The 15,024-nt window shown below is 42.7% G+C and overlaps 1 protein-coding gene across 3 annotated transcripts in view; it reads right to left on the bottom strand.

Annotated features, from left to right (window-relative positions):
• The window catches only part of LOC128640063 (uncharacterized), a 248,683-nt gene that overhangs the window by 31,802 nt on the left and 201,857 nt on the right, over positions 1–15,024 (bottom strand). For all 3 annotated transcript variants that reach the window (XM_053692382.1, XM_053692383.1, XM_053692381.1), the window contains one exon: positions 10,005–10,223. In XM_053692382.1, the coding sequence (XP_053548357.1) occupies positions 10,005–10,223 (219 nt within the window). The remainder of the gene's footprint in view (positions 1–10,004; positions 10,224–15,024) is intronic.

Raw genomic sequence — 15,024 nt, 5'->3', positions numbered from 1 at the left:
ATGGAAGAGATGTTAAATGGCCCCTGTTAACGGCAGTCAGTGCTTGCTTATTCTTATGGAAGCCCTGCTGTTTTTGTCTCTAAGGAAGAGGATTGACAAAACTCCTTAGTAGCATGAAGGTAGAACTTCAACGCTCTGACCACATCCAAATTATGTAAAAATCTCTCCTTGGAGGATGACGGATTGGGACAAAGTGAAGTAACCACAATCTCCTGGTTGATGTAGTCAAACCAGTTGTCAGGGTACCAGGAATCAGACTGAGACAAGAAGTGCAAAAATAATCACACCTTTATTAATAGCAAAAAATTATAAAAAAGTCCACAAGTCAAATAACAAGCCAGGAGTCAAAACCAGAGCTGGTAGTCAGAGGAGCCGCGTCAGGAGCCAAAGTGAATAGTCAGACGAGCCGAGTCAGGAGCCAAAGCAAGTAGTCAGACAAGCCGGAATCAGGAACAATGAGAACAGCAGAGTCAGGAACAAGCCAGGGATCAGGAACCAGAAGGGACGTCAGACAGCCAGGTAATACACAGGAACTCTCACAAACAGGTCTGAGACAACGCAAGGGCAAAGCATACGAACAGAGGCCCTTTAAATAATAAGTGATGACATCACAATTCTGAGACTGCAACCTTTCTCACATGGAAGATGTACACCAGTCTGGCCATAAAAACATAATTTATGTAAGAACTTACCTGATAAATTCATTTCTTTCATATTAGCAAGAGTCCATGAGCTAGTGACGTATGGGATATACATTCCTACCAGGAGGGGCAAAGTTTCCCAAACCTCAAAATGCCTACAAATACACCCCTCACCACACTCACAATTCAGTTTAACGAATAGCCAAGAAGTGGGGTGATAAAAAAGTGTGAAAGCATATAAAATAAGGAATTGGAATAATTGTGCTTTATACAAAATCATAACCACCACAAAAAAAGGGCGGGCCTCATGGACTCTTGCTAATATGAAAGAAATGAATTTATCAGGTAAGTTCTTACATAAATTATGTTTTCTTTCATGTAATTAGCAAGAGTCCATGAGCTAGTGACGTATGGGATAATGACTACCCAAGATGTGGATCTTTCCACACAATAGTCACTAGAGAGGGAGGGATAAAATAAAGACAGCCAATTCCTGCTGAAAATAATCCACACCCAAAATAAAGTTTAACGAAAAACATAAGCAGAAGATTCAAACTGAAACCGCTGCCTGAAGTACTTTTCTACCAAAAACTGCTTCAGAAGAAGAAAATACATCAAAATGGTAGAATTTAGTAAAAGTATGCAAAGAGGACCAAGTTGCTGCTTTGCAGATCTGGTCAACCGAAGCTTCATTCCTAAACGCCCAGGAAGTAGAAACTGACCTAGTAGAATGAGCTGTAATTCTCTGAGGCGGAGTTTTACCCGACTCCACATAGGCAAGATGAATTAAAGATTTCAACCAAGATGCCAAAGAAATGGCAGAAGCTTTCTGGCCTTTTCTAGAACCGGAAAAGATAACAAATAGACTAGAAGTCTTACGGAAAGATTTCGTAGCTTCAACATAATATTTCAAAGCTCTAACAACATCCAAAGAATGCAACGATTTCTCCTTAGAATTCTTAGGATTAGGACATAATGAAGGAACCACAATTTCTCTACTAATGTTGTTGGAATTCACAACTTTAGGTAAAAATTCAAAAGAAGTTCGCAACACCGCCTTATCCTGATGAAAAATCAGAAAAGGAGACTCACAAGAAAGAGCAGATAATTCAGAAACTCTTCTGGCAGAAGAGATGGCCAAAAGGAACAAAACTTTCCAAGAAAGTAATTTAATGTCCAATGAATGCATAGGTTCAAACGGAGGAGCTTGAAGAGCTCCCAGAACCAAATTCAAACTCCAAGGAGGAGAAATTGACTTAATGAATTGTGGGTGTGGTGAGGGGTGTATTTGTAGGCATTTTGAGGTTTGGGAAACTTTGCCCCTCCTGGTAGGAATGTATATCCCATACGTCACTAGCTCATGGACTCTTGCTAATTACATGAAAGAAAGGGCATGCAGGAAATGAGCAGCATCACACACTATGCACCATAGTCAGCAAGAGAGGTGAGTAAAATGGCTGCCAGCAGCACATGGCAAACAAAGCAGGGAGAAAACCCTGACAGTACCCTCCCCTCAACGACCCTTCCCCCGCGGGAGGACAAAAGGCTTATTGGGGAAACAGGTATGGAAGGCACAGAGGAGGGCAGGAGCATGAACATCAGAGGAGGGAACCCATGAACACTCCTCCAGACCGTAACCCCTCCAGTGAACCAAATACTGTACGCGGCCCCTGGACATACGAGAGTCAATAATGCTGCTGACCTCATATTCTTCATTGTTGTCAACAAAGATAGGACGGGGACAAGGCATCACAGTGGTAAACCAATTACAAACTGTGTGGTTGCAAGAGGGAGATATGAAAAACATTGGAGATGCGCATTGCAGGAGGAAGGTCTAGAGCGTAGGTCACAGGATTGACCCGTCTGAGTATTCGAAAAGGACCAACATAATGGGGAGCCAGTTTATTGGAAGGCACATGAAGGTTCAAGTTGTGGGAGGACAGCCAAACCCTGTCACCATCCTGGTAGGAAGGTGTGGGCAGACATCAACGATCAGCCTGGAACTTTTGGCGCTGCATAAAACGATGAAGGCAATCCTGAATCTGCACCCACGTGGAACGGAGTTGGCGGAGATGCTCCTCCAAAGCCAGAATACCCTGAGACATGAATGAATCGGGCAACAAGGATGGTTGAAACCCATAATTCGCCATGAACGGGGATAACTTAGAGGAAGCATTAATAGCACTATTACAAGCAAACTCTGCCCAAGGTAACAGTTCAGACCAATTATTGTGGTGATCTGAGACATAGCAACAGAGGAACTGTTCCAGAGCTTGATTAGACTGTTCCGCAGCCCCATTGGATTGAGAGTGATATGCCGAGGAGAAGGAAAGCTTGATCCCCATTTGAGCACAAAAGGAGCACCAAAATATGGAGACAAACTGGCTACCCCTGTCCGACACTATCTCCTTGGGTAACCCATGTAAACGGAAGACCCCGCGGGCAAAAATTGAAGCAAGCTCCTTCAATGGAATGCAATGTGACATTTTAGAAAAACGGTCAACCACCATAAAGATAACAGTATTGCCATTGGAAACAGGAGCTCGACAATGAAGTCCATGGAAAGATGTGTCCAAGGACGCTCACCATTAGCAATAGGTTGAAGAAGACCCACAGGAAGACGTCGAGGAGTCTTATTCTGTGCACAAACTGAGCAGGAGGCACCATATACGCAGCAACATCAGAACGAAGACCTGGCCACCAGAATTGTCGAGTGACAGACCAAATCATTTGGTTCTTTCCTGGGTGACCTGCGGCTTTAGGATAGTGGTAAGTGTGCAAAAGTTTAGTTTGAAGATTCTCAGGAACAAAACACTTACCACTGTGTCTCAGGAGGTGCATTGGTTTGTGTAGCCAGGATCTCCTCCCCCAAGGGAGAAGTCAAATTAGTACGTATGGTAGCCAAAATATGGTCAGGAGGTATAACTGGAGTAAGTACAGACTCCTCCTTGGACAGAGGCGAAACTTGTTGAGAAAGGGCATCAGCCCTAACATTCTTACTACCAGGCAGGTAGGAGACCACATAATTAAACCGAGACAAAAATAGTGCCCATCTGGCCTGTCGGGTGACAAACATTTTGCTTCAGATAGATAAGTTAAATTCTTGTGGTCAGTAAGAATGAGCACTGGCACGCTAGTACCCTTGAGAAGATGCCTCCATTCCTTGAGTGCCAAAATTATGGCCAGTAATTCCCTGTCGCCAATTTCATAATTGCACTCTGCTGGAGACAATTTCTTAGAGAAGAAACCGCACGGATGCAAGGAACCGTCAGGCGTAGGACGTTGAGACAAGAGGGCACCTACTCCAGTCTCAGATGCATCAACCTCAAGAACAAAAGGTAGGGCAGGGTTAGGATGAGCCAGAACTGGAGCGGCAGCAAAGGCAGTCTTAAGACTATCAAAGGCCTTAATGGCAGTAGGTGACCAATGGAGTGGATCATTCTCTTTACGGGTCTTGTCTGTAATAGGTTTGACCAAGGAAGAAAAGTTTTTAATAAACTTTCTATAGTTATTGGCGAACCCCAAAAAAACATTGAATAGACCAAAGACCAACTGGGCGAGGCCACTGCAGAACTGCAGACAACTTGTCAGGATCCATGGAGAACCCTGCAACGGAGATAACATAACCTAGGAAGGTTACTTGAGTCTGATGGAACTCACATTTCTCGAGTTTACAAAACAGGCCGTTCTCATGTTGTCTCTGAAGAACCCGTGTAACAGCAGAATGATGAGCCTCAAGCGTAGGTGAGTGTATGAGGATGTCGTCTAAATACACCACAACACACTGTTGCAACATATCTCGTAGGACATCATTAATAAATTCCTGGAAAACAGCAGGAGCATTACATAGGCCAAAGGGCATTACAAGATACTCATAATGCCCGCTCCTGGTGTTAAATGCCGTTTTCCATTCGTGGCCCTCCTTGATTCTAACGAGATTGTACGCTCCTCTCAAATCAAGTTTAGAAAATAACGTAGCTCCCTTGAGATGGTCAAAGAGTTGCATAATGAGCGGAATAGGGTAAGCATTCTTAATGGTAAGACGATTAAGACCCCTATAATCGATGCATGGTCTTAACTCGCCACCCTTTTTCTTCACAAAGAAGAAGCCATCCCCTGCAGGAGAGCAGGATTTGCAGATGATCCCCTGCGGCAGAGCATCAACAACATACTCCTCCATAGCACAATTCTCTGCAACAGACAGAGGGTAAACCCGGCCCCGAGGAGGAATGGCTCCGGGTTGCAGGTCTATGGCACAATCGTAAGACTGGTGAGGAAGCAACGTACCAGCACGCACCATATCAAAAACGTCTAGGAACTCTCGGTACTCCTCTGGCAATTGAGATACTAAAGAAGTGCACAAGACTTTAAATAGTTTCCGAAGACAAGTGGAAATACATTGCAGAGACCACGACAACATTTTAGACCTGCGCCAGTCGAGACTGGGATTGTGCTTTTTGAGCCAGGGATAACCCAGAACAACAGGAAAATGCAGATAATTTATCACCTGGAACTGGAGGGTTTCAAAATGAAGAGCCCCAACAGCCATGGATAATGGCGTGGTCTCGTAAGTAATGAGTGTGGGCTGAATGGTCCTGCCATCAATGGCCTCAATAGCAAGCAGAACGGACCGAGGCAAAACAGGAATGGAGTGCTTTGATGCAAAAGCACTGCCAATGAAATAGCCCGCAGCAGCGGAGTCAACAAGAGCCTGGGTGACTATGGAGGAATCCACCCAGGAAAGGACAACTGTGACCAAAGGTTTCTCCATTAGCGGTTCCGGGGATGAGGATAAACCACCCAAGGTCTGCCCCCGACAGGACCTTAGGTGTGAGCGTTTTTCTGGCCGTGTAGGACAAGACTTCAAAAGGTGGCCCTGTAACCCACAATAGAGGCAGAGCCCCTCCCTCCTCCTAAAGGCCCTCTCCGCCACGGAGAGACGCGTGAATCCCAACTGCATCGACTCAGCAGTACCTGGTGACTCGGGACCAGGAGGCATGGGAGGAGAGGGAGGCATGGGTGGGAACGAACACGTAGGAAACAACAGAACAGGAGGCTTCCGCAAGAGCTCCTTGAAAGAGGACCTCTCTCTGAGCCTGATGTCAATTAGGATCAAAAAAGACACCAAAGCCTCGAGATCCTCAGGTAAATCTCTGACAGCAACTTCGTCCTTAATCGCATCAGAGAGCCCATGAAAGAAGCCGGCAACAAGGGCTTCATTTTTCCAACCTACCACTGCGGCAAGCATATGGAACTCAATGGTAAACTGAGCAACAGATCTCGTACCTTGCTGAATGGACATGAGTCGTTTAGTAGCAGAGGAGAAGCGAGCCAAAACATCAAATACCCTTCGAAAGAAGGCCACAAATTCAGGGTAATTTTAAATCACAGGTTTATTAGTCTCCCACAAGGGATTAGCCCATGCAAGAGCTGTGTCAGAGAGTAACAAGATAAAAAATCCCACCTTAGCTCTGTCAGAGGGAAACGCCTGAGGTAACATCTCAAAGTAAATGCCCACCTGGTTTAAAAACCCTCTGCACTGAATAGGATCACCTTCATATTGCTGAGGTAGAGGTGCAGAACCAGACATGCTCCTGGTAGGACTAGGTGCAGCAGCGGAAACAGGAGCAGCCATAACTTGCGGAACACTTTGGTCCAAATGTGCAATGCGAGTCAGCAGGGTTTGCAGGGCTAGTGCAAATTGATTCAAGCGGTGATCCTGTTCATCCATCCTGGAAATGATGGTTGGTAAAGGTGGATTATTAGCACCATCAGGATTCATGGCCCTTGCGTAATGTCAGGGTGCCAGGAATCAGACTGAGACGAGAAGTGCAAAAATAATCACACCTTTATTGATAGCAAAAAAATTTTTAAAAAGTCCACAAGTCAAATAACAAGCCAGGAGTAAAAACCAGAGCTGGTAGTCAGACGAGCCGAGTCAGGAGCCAAAGCGAATAGTCAGACGAGCCGAGTCAGGAGCCAAAGCGAGTAGTCAGACGAGCCGGAATCAGGAACAATGAGAACAGCAGAGTCAGGAACAAGCCAGAAATCAGGAACCAAGAGGGACGTCAGACAGCTAGGTAATACACAGGAACTCTCACAAACAGGTCTGAGACAACGCAAGGGCAAAGCATGCTGAACAAAGGCTCTTTAAATAATAAGTGATGACATCACAATTCTGAGACTGCAACCTGTCTCACATGGATGATGTACACCAGTCTGGCCATAAAAGGGCATGCAGGAAATGAGCAGCATCACACACTATGCACCAGAGTCAGCAAGAGAGGTGAGTAAAATGGCTGCCAGCAGCACATGGCAAACAAAGCAGGGAAAAATCCTGACACCAGTGAAGATAAGTTCTCCAGACATTGTAGTAGATGCGTCTGGTGACAGGTTTGTGAGCCTGGATAAGAGTATCAATCACCTTGTCTGAGAAGCCTCTCTGAGCTAAAGCTAACCATTCAATCTTCAGGAAGTTAGCCTCAGAGTATCTAGGTTTTGGTAGAAAATCTGGCCCTGAGTCCAGGACCTGACGAAGAGGCAGCCGCCAAGGAGGAGTAGACGACATGTTCACTAGGTCTGCGTACCAAGTCCTGCATGGACACGCAGGGGCCATCAGAATAGTTGGTATTCCCTCCAGGAGAACAATCAGTGGGAATAGGCACACTAGGTTGAAGTTTTACGGAACCGCTAGAGCATCCACTAGCTTTGCCCAAGGATCCCTAGACCTCGATCCATATCTCGGGAGCTTGGCATTAAAGCGGGAAACACCTCCTGATTTAGGGACCACTGCCCTGAGAGAAGTGCATTGTAAATAGCCCTCAACTCTAGAAGCAGCAAGTCTTAGTTCTACTACTTCCATGCATTGAGCTACCGAAGGATGAGCATTGGACTGAAGCAAGTGAGATGCCATCTGAAGTTTCTCTCTGCACTGATCTTTGAGGTAGATGCGCATACTGACTGATCCTGAGTCTATGATTGTTTCCAGAAAATTTACCCTTGTAGCTGGGACAACGGAGCTCTTTTCCATATTGACCTTCCAACCATGTGCCTAAAAACACGAGAGTAACCTCTCCATATGGTCCTGAGCCACTGGCAAAGATGGAGCCTGAACCAGAATGTCATCCAGGTAAGAGCTACTGCAATCCCCTGCAGACGAACTGTGGCCAGCAGAGCTCCCAGCACCTTGGTGAACACTTGGGGTGCCGTAGCCAGTCCAAATGGGAGCGCAACAAACTGGTAGTGCTTGTCTAGGAAGGCAAACTGTAGAAAGTGGTAATGATCTCTGTGTATCGGAATGTGGAAGTTTTCAGGTTTATTGTAGTCATGAACTGACCCTCTTTAACCAGGGCAAGTATGGATCTTATTATTTCCATCTTGAAGTTAGGAAGCCTTACAAATCTGTTGAGGCCATTCAGGTCCAGAATAAGGTGGAACATGCCCTCTTTTTTGGGAACCACAAAGAGATTGGAGTAGAACCCTTTTTCACTCTATGATGGGGGAAATGGAACCACCACACAGCGGAATAGAGCCGCTCTCTTTACTGGGTTTCCTTAAACTCTTTGCAAAAGGAACCGGTCCCTTGGGGGACAGGATTGAAAGCTTATTCTGTATCCCTGGAAAATAATGTCCAGTACCCGAAGGGTCTTGGATAGACTGAGCCTAGTCCCTCTGAAACAGAGATAGTCTGCCTCCCACATAACCTGGTCCCAGGTTGGGGGTAATCCCATCATGCTGACATGTTGTTCTGGGAAGCCTTCTTGTGCTGTTTGTTCTTATTTCATTCCTGGGTGGGCTTCCAGGTAGCCCTGGGGGAATCCATCTTAGGTGCTTCTGCCCTCCTCTGGCTCCTGTTTGGATGAAAAGGATGAAAACGTCCCACCAAACGACCTTTGGGCTTAGACTTCTTGTCCTGCGGTAAGAAATCTCCCTTTCCACCTGTGACTGTGGCTATATTAGAGTCCTTGTCTTGAAAGACAAGGATAGGAGCCTTGATTAGAACACAGTATCCACCGACCACAAATTGAGCCACAAGGTCCTCCTAGCTAGAACAGCATAGCTAGAGTTTTTGGCATTGATGCAGATAATTTGAAGTATGGCATCTCTGTTAGCCTTAAAGATTGTATATGTTCTTGAATATCCTAAAGAGGAGTTCCAACTATAATCAGATCCGCCAGAACTTGGCGGCTCCCTGTGACTGCAGCTATTCCAACAGCTGGTTGAAACAGGGTGCTCAACTGGAGAAACACCCTTCTTAGGTATCCCTCAAGCTTTCTGTCTAGAGGATCCTTAAAAGAAGTGCTATCCTCAAGCGGAATAATAGTGCACTTAGCCAACGTGGAAATGGCGCCATCAACCTTAGGGACACTGTTCCATATTTTTGAATGGGAAGTGGGAACTGGGAACAGTCCCTGGCTTCTCCTATTCCTTGGAGATGATCTCCGCGATAACAGAGGGTACAGGAGCCCTAGGTCTAAATACTGATTCAAGTCTCTGAACCTCGTCCTCCTCAAGCTGCTTTGAGATAGAACCCTCTTAAGTAGGAGCCTGAGCTGCTCCATCTTGAACCTAATCATACCCTCCTCAGAGTCCTTTTCTGACTCTCCTTCAGAAGGGTCAGAGTAAGGAAGTTCTCCTTCAGAGCTAACTAAGGGTTCTTCATCAGAAGGTTGCCCATAACTGTTGTTTGTGGCTTACGCCACCGCACCTGAGCTACATACTGGAGAGCAATGTTTAACCATTCTCTTTCTCTTCCATGATACCGGCCTAGCTCTCAGAGTAGCAGACATAGCCGCCTGTATAGTTTTGAAGTCATCAGGTAAACCAGCCAGGGTTGTGTCACTCTTTGCTTTGTTTGGGGTGTCTTTGCCTTCTCCTGGTGGCTAGGTCGAGCAATTCCCTTAGGCTATTAATGTTTTTGTGGACTCTCACTGTCAGTAGAAGGAAATAAGTATATAGCTTTCTTAGGTTAATAAAAAATGTTAAAAAATTTTCAGTATTTTAGGCAAGTTTTTCTCTGAAATTCCCAGTTTTAAAGGGGTTAATGCCTTATAATATTTCTCTCTTTTTAAAGTTTTGAGCACATGGTGTCTAGCCTACTTTTTGGAGACTGAGAAAATTGTGGGAGGCTGAAAACAAAAGGATAGCAGTGTTCTTATCACTAGCTGTATTTTATTTCAGCAAAATATTTGACTACAGACATACTAAAGGCCACTTGATTTTTAACTGTATATTTTTTTTATCTGGAAAAAACACTAGAATTGTCACATGATCACAATCATGCCTGCAACATATACTCCCCTATTCATAATTAAATTATTCTATATTGTAAAAGTTTATCCTGCAGTGAAGTTAGGGTCTTACCATAAATGCATTGAACACTTTTTCACATTCCTTCTTCCGGTATTGTAAGTAGGGTCGTGCGGATGTTTCATATCTCCATCCATAGTATCCTTCAGATGAGTCACAGAAGTTTTGCGAACTGCGATACCATGGAAATCTTTTAAAATCACTTGCCAATATCACCAAACCAGCCACAGCAACTCCAATACTAACAATGTGTGAAATACCTGAAAAGAGGTTCTGTGCAAGAAAGTGGAAAACAGAAAAAAATAAATGATGGACAAAAATGAAAAGGAGAAAGTGCGTGGGGGAGATATATCGAAAGTAAGATAGAAATAAGGAGGTTAAGACACAAATACAGACGGAAAACAAAGTGAAATAAAAATCAAGATAGAAGAGAGAAAAATAAACTAAAATGACCATTAAATACAGTATAACTACATAATCAACAAATCTATAATACAATGACAATACAAAAGCAGTTAGTCTGAATAGCAAATAAGTAATTTTTCTGACAAACTTTAAAGTTATTTTGATTTTTACTGGCCCCGAATCATGTGACATCCATCAGCCAAACACAACATGCATATATGTATATTATGTGAAATCTTGCTCATGCTCAGTAGAACCTGGTGCCTCAGAAGGTGTGCATATAAAAAGATTGTGCATATTTTGATAATGGAAGTAAATTGTAAAGTTTTCTTTGTTTTTTTAAACTACACGCTCTATCTTAATCATGAAAGTTACATTTTTTTATTTTAGTGTCCCTCTTGTTTCACAATCTGACTTTTTATGATGTTTTAGTAATATTGGGCGCAATCAAATATATGGTGCATGTTTCGTCGCAAGCGTGGAAACCTGCTTCACCCGTAATTTCACCTCGCACATCGGGGTATTACTTATACCCCGCAGGCAGTTCATAAAGTGCCGTAAGTCTGATAAACTAGCGATGTCCAGAAATAAGCGTAAATACAAATTTCTGGAGTCGCTAGTGACTTACGGCACTTTAGAAACTGCCGGCACCTAAGAAAAGTAAAGGAAATATCAAATCTCCCGTAACAGTCTAACATGACTCCCAAAAATAAGCCCGACACGTAAAAACCCCTATATCCGCAATCCCCCCTCTCACTACTAATATTAAATGTATTAACCCCTAGACCGACAACCCCCCCACAACCCAATAAGCCTAATTATTAACCCCTAAACCGCCATAGCCCACACCGCAATAAACCTATTATAGTATTAACCCCTAAACCGCCATAGCCTATTAAATCTATTAACCCCTAATCTGCCGCCGCCAACGTCGCCGCCACTATAATAAAGTTATTAACCCCTAAACCTAAGTCTAACCCTAACACCCCCCTAACTTAAATATTATTTAAATAAATCTAAATAATATTACTATTATTAACTAAAGTATTTATATTTAAAACTAAATACTTACCTATAAAATAAACCCTAAGATAGCTACAATATAATTAATTATTACATTGTAGCTATTTTAGGATTTATTTTATTTTTGCAGGCAACTTTGTATTTATTTTAACTAGGTACAATAGCTATTAAATAGTTAATAACTATTTAATAGCTACCTAGTTAAAATAATTACAAATTTACCTGTAAAATAAAACCTAACCTAAGTTACAATTACACCTAACACTACACTATCAATTACACCTAATCTAAGTCCCCTAATAAAATAAAAAAGTCCCCCAAAATAATAAAATTCCCTACCCTATACTAAATTACAAATAGCCCTTAAAAGGGCTTTTTGCGGGGCATTGCCCCAAAGTAATCAGCTCTTTTACCTGTAAAAAAAGAAATACAACCCCCCCAACATTAAAACCCACCATGCACACACCCAACCTTACTCTAAAACCCACCCAATCCCCCCTTAAAAAACCTAACACTACCCCCTTGAAGATCACCCTACCTTCACCCAGCCGGGCAGAAGTCTTCATCTGATCCGGGCAGAAGAGGTCCTCCATCCGGGCAGAAGTCTTCATCCAAGCGACATCTTCTATCTTCTTCCATCCGACGGGGAGCGGCTCCATCTTGAAGACATCCGACGCGGAGCATCCTTCCTGGCCGACGGACTAACGACGAATGAAGGTTCCTTTAAATGACGTCATCCAAGATGGCATCCCTTGAATTCTGATTGGCTGATAGAATTCTATCAGCCAATCAGAATTAAGGTAGGAAAAATCCTATTATCCAATCAGCCAATAGGATTGAGCTTGCATTCTATTGGCTGTTCCAATCAGCCAATAGAATGCGAGGTCAATCCTATTGGCTGATTGCATCAGCCAATAGGATTTTTCCTACCTTAATTCCGATTGGCTGATAGGATTCTATCAGCCAATCGGAATTCAAGGGACGCCATCTTGGATGACGTCATTTAAAGGAACCTTCATTCGTCGTTAGTCCGTCGGCCAGGAAGGATGCTCCGTGTCGGATGTCTTCAAGATGGAGCCGCTCCTCGTCGGATGGAAGAAAATAGAAGATGCCGCTTGGATGAAGACTTCTGCCTGGATGGAGGACCTCTTCTGCCCGGATCGGATGAAGACTTCTGCCCGGCTGGAGGACCACTTGTGCCCGGATCGGATGAAGACTTCTGCCCAGCTGGGTGAAGATGGCTCAAGGTAGGGTGATCTTCAAGGGGGTAGTGTTAGGTTTTTTTAAGGGGGGATTGGGTGGGTTTTAGAGTAAGGTTGGGTGTGTGCGTGGTGGGTTTTAATGTTGGGGGGGTTGTATTTCTTTTTTTACAGGTAAAAGAGCTGATTACTTTGGGGCAATGCCCTGCAAAAGGCCCTTTTAAGGGCTATTTGTAATTTAGTAGAGGGTAGGGAATTTTATTCTTTTAGGGGGCTTTTTTATTTTATTAGAGGGCTTAGATTAGGTGTAATTAGTTTAAACTTCTTTTAATTTTTTTTTATTTTCTGTAATTTAGTGTTTGTTTTTTGTACTATAGTTTATTTTATTTTATTGTATTTAATTTTAGGTAATTGTAGTTAATTTATTTAATTAATTTAATGAAAATGTAGTGTTAGGTGTAATTGTAACTTAGGTTAGGTTTTATTTTACAGGTAAATTTGTAATTATTTTAACTAGGTAGCTATTAAATAGTTATTAACTATTTAAAGCTATTGTACCTAGTTAAAATAAATACAAAGTTGCCTGTAAAATAAAAATAAATCCTAAAATAGCTGCAATGTAATTATTAATTATATTGTAGCTATCTTAGGGTTTATTTTATAGGTAAGTATTTACTTTTAAATAGGAATACTTTAGTTAATAATAGTAATATTATTTAGATTTATTTAAATAATATTTAAGTTAGGGGGGTGTTAAGGTTAGGGTTAGACTTAGGTTTAGGCGTTAATAACCTTATTATAGTGGTGGCGACGTTGGCGGCGGCAGATTAGGGGTTAATAGATTTAATAGGCTATGTGGGCTATGGCGGTTTAGGGTTTAATACTAGAATAGATTTATTGCGGTGTGGGTTATGGCGGTTTAGGGGTTAATAGACTTTATTAGTTATTGCGGTGGGGGACTGCGGTTGACAGGTAGATAGACATTGCGCATGCGTTAGGTGTTTATTTTTCAAGGCATTTTCGGGAGTTACGGTGCTCCCATACTCAGCGCAAGGCCTGCTACGGCTGCCTTTTACGGCGAGGTAAAAATGGAGTAAGATTTCTCCATTTTTGCCACGTAAGGCCTTGCGCTGGATATTGGATACCGATTTACGATGCGGTCCAATGTTAGTTTATGGGAGTAAAAATTGCGAGCGACAGGTGAAATATACGTGCCGCATTTATATGCGGCGCTGTATATAGGATACCAAAAACACGCAAAAAACGGCGTCACCGGCTTTTGCGGGTGACGCTGCATATGTAATGAAGGCCATTATTTCCTCTTTGTTTTTATGTATATTGTACATCTATAGACATATCACTTGAGTTATGGTTTACAGTTGACCTTTAGTAAAAGAGGATTCAGACTAAAGGTGTTGATGCAATAATTAAATTATTCACTCAGCAATAAGCTATGTTGATCATTTATAATCTGCAGATAGATAGACAGATGATAGATGATAGATAAATAGACAGAGTTAGATAGATGGATAGATAGATAGAGTTAGATCGAATAGATGGATAGATGGATGGATGGATAGATGAATAGATAGATAGATAGATAGAAAGAAAGAAGACATTTTTGAGCACTCACATTGTTCAAAACAGAAACATATTGTTCAAATTAAGTAAAACAATCATCAGACCAATACCCAGGATCACAAACAAAATCGAAAACAACTTTTAATCCATACACTTAAAGGGACATTAAACGCTAAATACATTTTATAAACATATTATTGAGGTTATCCCTTGCCTCCCACCATGTTAATATCTATCTTTCTTTCCTAACATATGGTGAGTCCACAACGTCATCAATTACTGTTGGGAATATCACTCTTGGCCAGCAGGAGAAGGCAAAGAGCATCACAGCAAAGCTGTTAAGTGTCACTTCCCTACCCATAATCCCCAGTCATTCTCTTTGCCTCTGTTAAATGGAGGAGGTGACATTTTGGTGTCTGAAGAAAATTGGATTTCTTTTGCTACAAGCAAGTTTTTGGGTATAGCTGTACTCCACGTCAATCTCTTCAGTAGAGTAGTGGTGGCTTTAAAGCAGTTAGGAACTTGTAAGGTGGGCTTTGCTGCATTTTCCTAACATGTTGCTGCCCTAGTACAGAAAGCCGGAGTAGGTTTACTCTGTTCTGTCTTTTTTACACAGGTCTCTGTAAGGAGTGACTTCCTTTCACTCCTGGTGTGTTGTCCTCCTGCCAGACAGCTAGATGTGTAGGTAAGTGCTTTTGTCTTCTGGGGCTAGGAGGCTGGCACTGTGAGGGTTAATTTGAACCCAACTCTGCGTTTATTGTGGGACTGAAATCCTGAGTTCAGGATAGATTATGGCAGGGGCAGGCACGTTTATTATGTGATTTAGAGACAGGGATTAATCTCCTTTATGGGTAGTAAGGAGTTAA

Source organism: Bombina bombina, chromosome 9 (genome assembly GCF_027579735.1).
Source record: "Bombina bombina isolate aBomBom1 chromosome 9, aBomBom1.pri, whole genome shotgun sequence".
Taxonomy (NCBI): Eukaryota; Metazoa; Chordata; class Amphibia; order Anura; family Bombinatoridae; genus Bombina; species Bombina bombina.
The sequence above is the reverse complement of the archived record's forward strand: the minus strand, read 5'-3'. Positions and strand labels throughout refer to the sequence as shown.